Source organism: Rosa chinensis, chromosome 2 (genome assembly GCF_002994745.2).
Source record: "Rosa chinensis cultivar Old Blush chromosome 2, RchiOBHm-V2, whole genome shotgun sequence".
NCBI classification, from domain to species: domain Eukaryota; kingdom Viridiplantae; phylum Streptophyta; class Magnoliopsida; order Rosales; family Rosaceae; genus Rosa; species Rosa chinensis.
Window position 1 is genome coordinate 49,460,198 of NC_037089.1, and position 13,877 is coordinate 49,474,074.

The 13,877-nt window shown below is 38.1% G+C and overlaps 2 protein-coding genes across 2 annotated transcripts; one reads left to right on the top strand and one right to left on the bottom strand.

Moving 5' to 3' along the window:
* The first annotated feature begins 1,908 nt into the window (after positions 1-1,908).
* On the top strand, positions 1,909-7,115 carry LOC112184439 (putative cyclic nucleotide-gated ion channel 8). The gene is made up of 8 exons (XM_040515759.1): positions 1,909-2,057; positions 2,698-2,818; positions 3,018-3,600; positions 3,876-4,085; positions 4,299-4,606; positions 5,355-5,466; positions 5,728-5,964; positions 6,264-7,115. Exons 2-8 carry the CDS (start codon positions 2,772-2,774, stop codon positions 6,969-6,971), a joined length of 2,205 nt encoding a protein of 734 aa, XP_040371693.1. The 5' UTR covers positions 1,909-2,057; positions 2,698-2,771; the 3' UTR covers positions 6,972-7,115.
* A 593-nt stretch (positions 7,116-7,708) lies between these two features.
* Positions 7,709-13,454, bottom strand: LOC112190462 (protein LOW PSII ACCUMULATION 3, chloroplastic). Its single transcript, XM_024329890.2, has 12 exons — positions 13,057-13,454; positions 12,581-12,611; positions 12,400-12,492; positions 12,257-12,319; positions 11,823-11,934; positions 11,559-11,644; positions 10,038-10,096; positions 9,838-9,940; positions 9,694-9,754; positions 9,144-9,226; positions 8,966-9,046; positions 7,709-8,209 (listed from the first exon to the last, which is right to left on the bottom strand). The coding sequence occupies exons 1-12, from the start codon at positions 13,365-13,367 to the stop codon at positions 8,150-8,152; spliced, it is 1,143 nt and encodes a 380-aa protein (XP_024185658.1). The 5' UTR covers positions 13,368-13,454; the 3' UTR covers positions 7,709-8,149.
* Positions 13,455-13,877: the final 423 nt, after the last annotated feature.

A 13,877-nucleotide genomic window follows, 5' to 3' on the forward strand; every position in this document is an offset into this window, starting at 1 on the left:
TTTTTATTCCCACTGACTCAATTTGAAATGAAATGACAATTTTACCCATAATCTAATTAAGAAACTACACCATGCCACACACACTCTCTCTCATCCCTCTCTGAGTCTCCGATCTGAAACTCTCTCTCTCTCTCTCTCTCTCTCTCTCTCTCAGATCACCTTAAGCCAATTCTGGATATTCTTCGGTCACGCTGTCGACGGTGGACGAAGTCGGAAAATCCATGGCCACCATCTCACCTCCGCGGCCATCTTCGGACTTCCTCGAAGAGTCTCCTGATCTGCTCTTCACATATGATCTGGATTCTCTACCCACAACCTTCCACTGGCCGCTCCAAATCTATGCCGGATCGGTCTTCGCGAAGTCGCCAGAGTCTTGCTCGCTTCGGTTGCTGTGTGACGTGGACCACCGTCACCGTCTTCCACAGTACTCGACACGTTGATAAAGAGGTGGTAACGCCAGCTGAGAGCGTAGAAGCTCGAGTCGCTTCGTCGATGGCAACCACCACCCTCGTCTTCGTTCTTCTCAGTTCCTCATCGTTGCATTGTGGTACCGGTGAAGACATGGGTGCCCAAATCAGTTTTTTTTTTTTTTTTTTTTTTTAAGTAATGGGACAAAAGGAAATGAAAAAAAAGTTTTGAATATCTATTAGGGGCTAATAGATGTCTATTGAAGGGCAATAGACGATTTGAATTGATATAATCTCAATTTTTTTCTTTAATCAGAGTTTTATTTGTCTAATTTTAAGAAGATTAGTTCACATTTCGGCAACCAAAAGTTCTATTGAGGGGCAATAGACATTTATTGGCCCTCTATTGGGGGGCAATAGACGTCTATTGGGGGGTAATAGACGTTTTTCATTTATGTAATCTACTCGTTTATTTTCTATAATCAAAGTTTTATTTGCTTAATTCAAAGAATATTAGTTCCCATTATGGCGACCGAAATGTCCATTGGGGGCAATAGACGTCTATTGGGGGCAATACATGGTTGATAGACGTCTATTGGGGGGCAATAGACCTCTATTACCCCTCTATTAGGGGGCAATAGATGTCTATTGGGGGCAAAAAAAACTTTCCGATGAGATTTTCAGCAAATTCAGGTGGGCGGCAGCCGGTGACCGAAATCCGGCGAAAGTTGACCGGATTCCGGCGGCCGGTGACCGGCCTCCGGTGAAATCTCCCATGGTTTCTCTCTCTTCCATTTTCTCTCTCTCTTTCTCTAAGTAACAAAGGGGTGAGGGTAAAATGGTATTAAAAAAAAATAAAAAACAAAAAAAAAAATCTTAATGGGGTATTTGGGAAGACCTCCTTAGAGTGTTTTGGGAAAGAGGGAATTAAAAAAACTTAATGGGGTAAGTGAGAAAAAAATCTCTAAAAATGGTGTAAATGGACAAAAACCCTAATGAAATTAATAATTTCATGTGGTTCCAACCTTATTAATTTATCGAAATTTTACTGTAGAACAAATTAGTGGAGAGAGAACTGTTATTTAGTCTAGTGAGTAATTCATTGTAGTTTGGAGTTTGGACTTGTTTGTCCTAACAACTCCAATTTCTTAAAATCTTGCCAAAAAAATGTCCATTTCTAAATAAAAAAAAGATGACTGCGGATGCCCTTGCTAAGAATAGCATTGATCATGAGCTTGGACTGATCACCTTTGATGATCCCCCCTATTCATGCTGCCCAAGCTTTCTTAGATGATCTATCTGCTGTAACTAGAGCTAGGAGGACTGGTTTTTGTTCCAGTTTAGTTTCTTTTGTTGTTTTGTTTGGGTCTTTTTGGCTCCGCTTGTAACCAAAAAAAAAAATGACATTTAGTCTTTTCCAAAATAATTTATCAAAGAGAAGGAAAAATACATAATAGGAACAAAATCGGCTAACCGTTACAATGGTCTGACTCTCCTCAAAATCAGCTTTCGATCAATTCCTTATCACCCGCCTTCCTCTCTCGGAATCGCCCACCTTCTTTATCCTCCTCAAACTCTAATCCCTACAGTATCTTCCAAACAAAAACATTAGTACATTATTGTTACAGAATGAAAGCTGAATCTACCAATGTAAGCTCTCTTCTTCCTTGCATGTGTGTTATTTCTCGTCTGTCTTCTCTGTTCTTATTTCAAATGTTGTAGGGAAACAAGTTGATCTTTCATTTTCATCTTTGAAATTTAATTTATTTAAGATATAGATCATCGTATTTGATTAATTTTAAAAATGTCTGCGATAATCTAACGTGGGGTATCTATCCCATGGTGCAATCAATAGCAATGCCAACTACTTGGGTCATATATGGAAAACGGAAGAGAAGAAGAACACAATTCAAACTTTCATCTTCTGGAATGAAGAATGTGTTACCATAAACTTATATAACGGGATGCTTTGAGAATCCATTTCAAATTTCTATTGCAATCAAATTAACTCAAACATCCTAAACACTGTGGCTTTTCTGGAGATATATAAGTAATCAGCATGTTCTTGTATCAGGTTATACATAAGCAACAGCATTAATTCTCCTACTTTCTTTTAGTTTCCTGTCTAAAATACAAATTAACATCGATCAGCCCTGCAATACAAGTTCTGCGACTTGAAAATACAGTTTTTAATTTTTCTGCTAATGTCTGCCTTTGCAGCATTTTCATTTTTGTATTTTGATGGATTAATTTGTATTGATTGAACTTTGTGCTTTGTTATGTCACTCAGCGGATGATGCGATTTGGGACTTGCCTGCTGGTTCTCCCATCCTAGTCTGGTATCTATGTGACCGATTGTACAAAATGTACAAGTCGCAGTTTATTGGAGGTCAGAAAGAGAAATTTGTGAGGTATGGAATCTACATTATACTTTATACTACTGCTCGTACATCAACTGGTCTTGAAAATGTTTAGCTTCTCTCAATGAACAAACTTGTAGTATCGAACCATCGATGCCAAAAATTCTATATGTCTTCCTGCAAAATGGCTAATGGGGATATTCTTATTGATATTGTTTATTATAATTTTGGCATATGTTGACTCTTGTAGGTTAGATGATTTGGATTCTACAACGTCAATGAGTTCAGATACTGGTAAAGTGAAGAAATGTGGATTTAATATAGAGGGACTGGCTTTTACTGATCGTAGAAAAAGACAATCAAAGTCCGTTAATTTTGGATTTCCGAGGGGATCAGATGGACTAAAGACATTTGGTAGATCAATAAGAACTGGGGTCAGCCGTGCAGTGTTTCCAGAAGATCTTAAAGTTTCGGATAAAAGGATATATGATCCACAAGACAAGTCCCTCCTGTTGTGGAACAGGCTTTTTGTCATAGCATGTATCTTTGCTATATCCATTGATCCTCTGTTCTTTTATCTCCCGATATTCGATCAAGAGCAGGAATGCCTCTCTATCGATAGAAGAGTAGCAACAACATCTTTAACTATGAGATCTTTAATAGATGTTTTCTACCTTTTTCGCATGGCTTTACAGTTTCGTACAGCTTATATTGCACCATCATCTCGGGTGTTCGGAAGAGGTGAACTTGTGATAGATACTTCACAGATAGCACAGCGATATCTACACCGTTACTTCTTTGTTGATCTTGCTTCTGTGCTGCCCGTACCACAGGTTAGAAACTCCATGCTCAGTTTCTACCAGTTTGCAAGCATGTATGAATAATATTAATTTCCCTCTAAATCTTAAAAAAAATATATATATAAAAAAAAAAAGCCTAAGAGATAGGATTTATCAACAAAGTCTTTGATGAAGATCATGCTGACTCTTTACTAGATTACGATTCAGTTATTTCCTGTAGCAGCGCGCAATTCTAATGGTATCATGCTATATTTCATAAGCTAATTTTGATAGAAAATAGACTTTGATTTATCTTGTTTGATCTGCAGATTGTGGTTTTTATATACTTGCATGGAAATGGTGCAGCAGTACTGTCTACGAAACAAGCATTGCTATATGTTGTCTGGGTTCAGTTACTGCCTAGATTTGCCCGCTTACTAGCTTTAAACTCAGACCTTAAGAAGAGTGCGGGTTCTTTCGCCGAAAGTGCTTGGGCTGGGGCTGCATACTATTTGCTTTGGTTTATGCTTGCTGCTCAAGTAAGTGTTACTCTTGTTACGTAAGGACTGCACTACCCTATCCCCACTGTTGGTTTACGCCCCCCTCCCTCTCCTTTACTTATATATTTTTTTTTTTTAAGTTGAGTTCTTATTAAGCGTGGAACCTGTACTTCCCATACATTTAAATCATGGTTAAAGTTCCTTGTAGGATGCCTTAAGCCGTTTGTTGAATTTATAGATAAACCTTTCCAGGTCACTGGGGCTGCCTGGTACTTATTAGCTGTAGAACGATATGACACATGCTGGCGGGAAGCTTGTCATAAGAGTGGAAAATGTCGAGTAGAATTTTTGTACTGTGGCAGTGAGGGAATGAAGGGATACAATGAGTGGGGCAAAATCAAAGGGGATGTTCTAAAAAAGAGCTGCAGCGGTTCAGATGATGACCCCGACGGCTTTAACTTTGGAATCTTCAAAAACGCTGTATCTTCAGGAGTTATTTCATCGACTGTCTTTTTCGAAAAGTTTTTATACTGCTTGTGGTTTGGATTAAAAAGTTTAAGGTATGTTATCAATTTTAAAAATAATTGTTTTTTAATAATAGATCTATTGGCAACCTTTCTTGTGCTGCACACAACTATCCAGACGTTTATCTTTACCTGATTAAGGTGTCATGATTTATTACTCTGCATACTAAATTTTATATGGTCTGTTTCTGTTTTTAGTAATGAATCTCTGGTACGTATGTTGATGAGTGCTAGTTAGCGCCAAGATCAGAATATTGATGTCTTTAAACGAGATTCTTAAGTATACCCCTTTCCAAATTTATTATTAAACACGGAACCAGATTCAGTACTTGAACGCAATAAGTCATAAAATTAGTGTCATTACCTCAAAAAATTGTAATTTGGAAATCAATATCTAATTGATAATTTTAGACAGCAAGGTGCTATTAATTGCAAGATGGAATGATGAATTCTTTCAGAGTAGTTAATGTTTGTTGGAGAAACATATATGTTCGTTGAAATCTAGCTACTTTATAGCAGAGTTTTCGCCCTGTTTAAATCTATCTACTTTACTGGTATCTACACTATTTACTCCTGTATGCTATTCTACATCCCACGGCACTTGGGGGGACTTTCTTAATACGTACGGCATGTGTATTTTTTGATAACATTCAATTCTATTAATATGCAGTAAATGATCAACTTTTAAGATATATGGCACGTTTACATTCAAAGTTCAGTGAAAATTGCTAGTTTTCTGATTTGGGCTCTCAAGTACTTATTACTGGTTTTTCACTTTCTACAGTACGCTTGGCCAGGGGCTTGAGACCTCTACCTATTATCTGGAGAATATATTTTCCATATGGATAGGCATTTTTGGCCTCATCCTGTTTGCCCTTCTGATTGGAAATATACAGGTGAGCTGTAAATCACTCTAGTGGATGCTTCATTTATGTCCTTGGCTCTGGTGGAGGGTTCATAATCTGGATGAAAATTGAGGATACCTTCATATGGGCACACTATTGAGTTGATCCAAATGCCGTACCAATTATACTTCCAGAAATTACTTTTATTGAACAGAACAATAATGCTACAAACTTATTTCTACTTTCTACTCTTGTGTGGTTGTAACTTTAAGCCATATTGCTGACTTTTGGAGGTTAATGAACATTGTACAGACCTATCTTCAGTCTCTCACAATTCGTCTTGAGGAGATGAGGATTAAAAGGCGTGACTCTGAGCAGTGGATGCACCATCGCTGGCTTCCACAGGATCTTAGAGAAAGGGTTCGGCGCTACGATCAATATAAATGGTTGGAGACTCGAGGTGTAGATGAGGAGAGCATTGTCCAGACTCTCCCAAAAGATCTCAGGAGGGACATTAAACGGCATCTTTGCTTGAATTTGGTCAGAAGGGTAAGTACATGGTTTAATCTTTCCGTTCACTAGTGTCAGTCATGTTATTGGATTTATAACTGGATATGTTCCCCTTACATTGTGCCATAAAGTTCATAAGCTGTATTTGTATATATATGCTTGCGAATGTTATGTGGAATGCACATATTTGTTGGATCTTCCTTCAATGGCCAAGTTAAATCATAAGAAGCATATACGCGGCCACACGGTCGTGGAGATTTTGAGCTGATCTATATTTTTATTTGTTCATCTGTGTCTGCAAATTTCCAGGTATGATCTTCACATGGTTGTGTTTGCAGGTGCCTCTTTTCGCCAATATGGATGAGCGGTTGCTTGATGCGATCTGTGAGCGTCTGAAACCAAGTTTATGCACAGAGAGTACATTTATAGTCCGGGAAGGGGACCCTGTTGTTGAGATGTTATTCATCATACGTGGTCGCCTAGAAAGTGTAACCACAGATGGTGGTAGGAGTGGATTTTACAACAGTGGTTTGCTCCAGGAAGGTGACTTTTGTGGAGAAGAGCTCCTAACATGGGCACTGGACCCGAAAGCAGGCTCTAACTTACCATCATCTACTCGAACAGTGAAGGCTTTAACTGAGGTTGAGGCATTTGCTTTGGAAGCAGAGGAGTTGAAATTTGTTGCCAGTCAGTTTAGGCACCTTCATAGCAGACAGGTTCAGTACACCTTCCGGTTTTACTCACAGCAATGGAGGACTTGGGCGGCCTGCTTTATCCAAGCTGCTTGGCGCCACTACAGGAGAAAAGTGGCGGCAGAAAAACAAAGAGAGGAGGAATTTGGATACAGTGATGGAGATGATGATGGTGGTGGTGGCGGCGGTGATTTTAAAAGCGGTTCTGGTAAATATGCGCTTGGTGCCGCAGTCTTTGCATCCCGCTTTGCAGCAAATGCTCTTCGTGGTCATAGGCTTCGCAGTGAAAGCACCAGGGGGCTACTGCTGCAGAAGCCCTCTGAACCTGACTTCTCGGCTTATGATGATAAATAATCCAAGTCTTTAATCCAAGAGCTGGGAAAACTTTTGCCAGCTCCGATGTATATAATATATACAACTTAGGCACTCACGCAAACGATGCCATAGCATGTTTCCGGAGCAGTTTCACATTATATGGCTAATATACTATGGCAGCAAGGAGTAAACTTCAAAGTTAGCATCTATTGTGTGTGTGTGTGGAAAGTTCACCATTTACTGAATTCTTCGCGCCACTCATACTTGGTTTCGTCCATGTTATCACCAAGCCAAAGAAATAAAATAACGAGGAAAAAGTGCAAGAGACTGATCTGCGAAATCATCTCTGACTAGGTTACATTGTACCACCAATTGTGGTAGGGGCGTATCATAACATGGTTTTCTCTGTGCAACCAAGTATGATCAACATCTTTCCTACCTCTGCTGTCCATACACTAAAAAATGGGTCACTCTTCCTCCCACCCCTCGAGTACATATTCCCTTCGTTTGTGATTCATATTATAACTACCCTGTTGATGACTAGGATGGGCAAATAGGTTGCCTGCTGCCCAGTCTCCGCCCTGCAGGTGCTCGGAATTAGGGAGTTGAAACAAGTTGCAAAGGACAACCAAAGCGGATTCAAATGGTTAGTCGACCATGCTACTATAACTCTCAAAGATATTGAGGTGTTCTACCCGAAAAAGATTGCTGTGCTAGCTTTTCACACAAGCAAGATGATAGTGTATCTAAGAGCACATTACAATGTACAACCTTAATGGAGGAATGTTAGAGACGGCTCAATAATATTTAGACCAAGTTTCTTATACATTCTACACACTAAAAAGCACTTTAAAACTAGTTGCCTCTCTACAGGGCTGAACTCAAATTCAACCAGAAGTAAATTGAATAAAATTACATTGATAGTTTAAAAAGAACAACAACAAACATGGGTTCTATAGTCAAATTAACCCAAAATGAATCTTACTATGCACAAAACTGACACCTTTTCATAAAGCGGTTTATTTTCTAACCTCTGAGGACTCGCCATTTTTGTACAATCATTTTGACGAGCATAGGATCATAACACCATTAAAATCACAAAGTATTCATGCCTGGATTACATTTGAGCACTGATCTGCCACCCAATCCACTGGTACATTGGCCTCCCACCCAATCCATTGGAACACTGGCATTCCGCATCCATCACTTTCCGCTACTCAATTTCGCCAAGCAGAAGACAATTCCAACTCAACATCTTCTTCCCACCAAGTAGCAGACTGCGATATCAGAACACACAAGTAAAGCAATGAACTTTTGAGTTGACATTCTTTGATTCAAAATATGCTTTTGGATTGAATTTCTAAGTTTTTAGAGGATAATTGTAATTTCTAAGAGTTACATAAAGAAGAAAAACCTGAGATACACAATGTCAATAGTGTACAACTTATAATAACGAAGAGATACTGCCGTCAAAAGATTTATTGACTTGGCTGGACAAGTGTAAAGGTTAGATCTAAGCAAATTAAGTTTTTAGAATTCGTATAAATCACCAGGTCCTAATTGGATAATTGGGAGTAAGCTGAACCATCACCTAATTTCACAAACTACGTTTTTCTCATCATACTTCAAGTTACAACAGAGTAATGCAGTGAATTCGATAGTGCATTTTCCTTTAAATCTCAAGTCTTCTTATGAAAATGAATAGCCTATACCAAAAAATACTAGAGCCATAGGTGATAGGTCTGCAGAATCACTAATAAATGTAACTGATCTTGTGTGTGTGTGTGTGTGAGAGAGAGAGAGAGAGAGAGGGTAAACATTGAGGAATGGTATTTTAAATTGTATTAAGTATTATACTATGAAACTGTTTTTCTTCTTTGGTCTGAATTATATTATGAGGCCAGTAACAAGAAAAGGTAGGAAAAAGTATGTCAAGTTGGGAGATTGGCTATTCAAACAGAGAGAAACTAGCGACATAAAAAATTGGAAATTCTGAACAGAAAAGAAACCGTTGAAGGTAAGGAGAGGGTAACCTTGTAGCCTCTACGAAGAAATTCCAGCGAGCTTCCTTCTTCCTCTTTAAGTCCCAAGACCCTCAACAGTTCTTCTTTCGTCTAAAAAGCAAACAAATAATGAGCCTGAAAGCGTAACAACCATATCTACCAAGTACAAGAACTGAACCAATGCTTGGAGTTTCAGATAGATGTATACTTCACCCAGAGTGAAGCGTGTTGCACTCTCTGCTACGCAAGCAAAAGAACCATCTGCTTGTTTGAGCATTACCTGCCAAGGCCCTGAACTTGAAAAAAGATGAGAGAAATACCACAACATAATCATTAAGCAGCAGATAATCATATTGAAGAAGAGAGTATTTGACAGAACAAAATAAAAACCAAAAAGCAGAAGAATAAAGTGTAAGAAAATCATGGTTAACAACTACAGACAAGCTGATTGTATAGCAATAGCCTTCCTGAGGCATGCTTGGGTTAGAGTACCATATCATAAATGTAAATGAATTCTTCATCAAGTCCACACCACACAGATAATAGGGCTTGTATGAATTAGCATAGCATAAATAACTCCTGATTATTCTCTAATTGTTCCTCCAAGAAGAGCTTGATACGTGTATAATGTAAAACATACTGTGCTCCAGTTTGTAATACAAAATAAATTATAAACCTTAGTCATCAATATCAACAATAAGATCAGGAATGAGTAATAATCAGGTATATAGGACTGGTTTTAAGAAAGTACTACATACCAGGGTATTGGCGAAATAATGCTCCATTGTAATTCACTATATAAGGCGCTACTGCTACTGTCTTAGGAGTTAACAAATAAATGGTTACCAAAAATTTGAAATAAGAAAGAAAAATAACAATTAAGGTAAATAAGTTTAATTTACCTTCGAGTACTCTCTTATTCGAATGTAGAACACTGGAATAAATTGTGAAAGAAATCGATAATGCAAATCCTTGGTTGGAAAGCCCACAAGGCCCAAGTCAGCACTGCATAATTAACAGCTTCTAACTCATAATTAAGAAGAATATTCAGCAAATTGCCAAAAGAAATTTGATGAATGGTCAGGAAGGCAATAAGGATTACCGCAATGTGTCGAGTTCAAGATTGAATAGAAGTGCTGGGGTTGACATGGCAAATTGTTCCTGTAAATACCAAGGGTCAGTAAACAAAAAGCGCCACAATACTTTCACATAAATTGAAGGATTTGAAAACGCTATCCACACATTTATTCTCATCATTAACATGTGAAATTGTGAACTTTAGGCTGCAGACAACTACAAAATTATTAGAAGACAATGAAACTTTTATACTCTATTTTAAGATAAGTTAGAATCTGGAAGGTTATGTGATTGGGAGACAGTTAAGACACGTGAACACGTTAATATGCCCGGTAGCTATAATTTTCTCAGTTTAACTAGCATGGATAGTTTGAGGCAGCCAGCATATCAATATAAATCACACCAAGATTTTTTCGCAAGAAGTATTTTATTAAAAGATAAAGAAAAGTAAAACACAGGAGAACAAGATGCCCATTGAATTTGCTAGCTATTATGTCAGACTCTGGATGTCAAAACAGCATCGAACACAGAGACAGTAAAATCCAAAAGAGTTAAACCACTGCAGCATTACAATTATAAAGAATAGCATGGAATGAACTAATTCTAATTCCGAGGAAAATGATGCATACAAAGATCCCAAAAATGAAATCATTCCCCCCTCCAAAGCAGCCCCCCAAAAAAAAATAAATAAATAAAAAACACCAGCAAATTGCACCAATCCACATCTAAGTGAGTATCATATTTCTCTTCATCCAAATGACCCAGAATATCATTAGCAAATTTTCCCAGCACCAATCCATTTTTCTCCCGCCCAAAAACTTATCTTTCACAGAATCAGACCACAGATTCCAAAAACCCTGTCCCAAAGAGCTAAAACAAATGGTTCAGACATTCAGAACCAGCTTACACATTAAACACCAAAAGATACAGACAAACAGCTGGTCCTCTCCTATGTCACAGGTATTGGAATTTCCATGAGTGAATTAATGAGCACATACTTTTTAAACTAAAATTAGTCAATATGTGAAAACAAGACATGGGTGAGAGTAGTGTGAGACACACTCAACCTTTGCCTTAATACCACAGTCCACAGGTCCAAGAATGAAAATGATAGCAAATTCAATTTGTAGGCCGCTTTATAAATTGAAAGTAAATAGTACTGAAATGGCTTAGCAAGTTTGACACCAGGTTGCTCAACCATATATGTGAGCGCATATCAATGTAAATCCATTCACAAGTCTTCCTACTTCTGGACTTTCTAGAAAATATAACCGTAGTTTTTAGATTCCAATAAATAAATGTACCGCATTAAAAAGATCAGCTAGCTGATATGAAACTCATTTTTGCTGAAATATGACAACAGAAATGTGAATTTTGTAATTGACATCCAAAACTTATCACAAAGAAAGAAAGTTCATTGACGAATTCAAGTTGAAAAACCACAGATATACAAGTACACCAACATCCAGCTAAAACTCATGAAGGGATGGAACAAAAGTTAATGGATTCAAAATAGGTGAGAGGAGTAACAAGGAAGAGACCATACCACAAACTTCTCAATTCCAGCAAGTTCGCGCGTGCTACAATTAATGAACATATAAAGAGAAGGAGGCTCATTGGATGCCCAGCGACCTGTGATGTAAGAGATAACATAGAGATGATTATTAATTCTCTTGTCCAAAGATGGAAAATGTGCATCGAACACAGAGAGATAAATCAAATTGGTGTAGAAAATCTTCTGTTGAGATGAAAGTTTCAGAGAGGAAAACAAGCAATCAGAAAGATGAAAAGATTGAGTCCTGCAACCAACCTTCATTTTCATCTTCGAAATCAAAATCAAGTGTGTTCCTTATGGATCTGAAGAACATGGTGACTGGACCACCAGGAACATCATCGAGGGAAGCTATGGTTAGATCACCAATCTGAAAGCAAATAGTAAAAAAGAAAACCCATTTAAGGAGTTTGAAGTTAAAGCATACTCTACTTACTGAAGAGTACCAGCGGCACTAGCATGTCAGTATAGATTCTATAAAGTGGAAAGTATAAACACAAATAAAATTTGGCAATACTTAAAATAGACATTTTGTATTATTACTTGCGTATTACGTTTGTTAGCCTTTTTTTACAGTGACTCCAAACTTCTATGCCAACCACTAAAGCAATTCTGAATACATAAGCTGAGGAGACTCCGATGCAACTGATTAAAGAAATCAAACAGACGATAGTCTGTGAGTTATTTTTTACCGAGTCAATAGCTGTTTTAAACATCTCAGAAGCCCTGCGCCTTTCTGGCTTATCTGGAAACACCTGAATATAGGAAAACTATTACATACTTTCCAAGTGGAAGGTATAAAACATATATCTATGAAAACGAAGATCCTTCTTACAATACAAACTTTCATCTCCTTTCTCTCTTTCAGCTTCCTTACAACAGTCAAGGCGAGTTGAACATTGGCATCAATGAAGTCATCTGAAGACCCCTTTACATGTTTAGGAATTTGTGAAAATCAAGTCACAAGTATTCAGATTGCTATGTGTCACTCAACGAATAATATCATGAGACAGTACCTTATAGGAAGATATGTTGCTAGGAAGGGGCCTGGAGACGCAGCAAATTCCATGAAAAAAGAAGAGGTATTAGAAGAAATCATGAACTCCACATAAAAGCCTAAGCAAAAAAAAACTAACAAACCATTAGATTGTACATTAACATTACACCACTTCCAAGTTCAATGTTCTTTAACTTTCTAGAAAGATCTAATCCTGAAAGCCTGTGACTTTTTAAGTTGAGGAGAATACTGATTGGAAAAGCAATGCCTTTCAAATTATAAATTCAATCGTGGGTTGTGCTCAAACGTGAAATTCAATCATGGGTTGTGATCAAAAGTGAAAACTCAATCGTGGGTTGTTCTCAAACGTGAAATTCAATCATGGGTTGTGCTCAAAGGTGAAAATTCAATCATGGGTTGTGCTCAAAAGGCCATTCTTGAATCAAATTCCTAAGCTTTTTCAGGTTAAGCAAAATTTCAAGATACAAGCCTTACGGGAAATCAATCTCCAAGCGGGTCTTGCCATCTTCAAGAGCATAGGCAAGTGAATTCGCAGCGTCAGTAACGAGAACTTCATACGACTTGGGCTTGTAGACTGCGACGCCGGTCTTGGGGTCAAGACTCGAAGCTTTGTCGACGCATTGGATTCTTGTGCTGGTGTTGAGTGGGAGAGCTCGGAATGATGATGAGGTTGTGAAGAAAGTGGCGGTGGTGGTTTTGGGTAGTGAAGAGAGAGGAGTGCGGGGGAGAATGAGAGGGTGTTGAGTGGAGCAATGTGGGGAGAGAGTGGAAGAGGAGAAGGCCATGGCCTGTCTCTGGTTTGTGTGGGTTGGGAGGGAGAGGACTGAGGAGGAGGGAAAACAACTCGAAATGGATGAGGTTGTGATAAGGAATTTTGAAGGACTTTTACTTGTATGGGTCCTCGGATCTTGAGATAAATGTACTTCAAGTCTTTGACCAACTAGAGCACAAACGTTTAGTCCCGACTCCCGTCTTCAATTATATTTTTCCCTTAAATTTAAAACAATAAGAACGTGGAATGACCCAATTTCTCTTGCCTAATGGTACATTGATAAATGTCGCAAAACTCTCTACCTTCTTAGGGTAAATCGAACTTTATTGAGTTTTAAAAATATTCGAGTCAACGGATTTTATGCACATAGTGAGGACGAAATTGAGTTCATTTGCATCACCTCTAATAATTGCGGACAAAAGCGCATTTTAGAGAAATTTATGTGTCTCTCTAGTAGACTTTATGTCACCACTATTTGAGTCATTGAATCCAATAATGTTATAAGAGGATATCTCTTAGATTC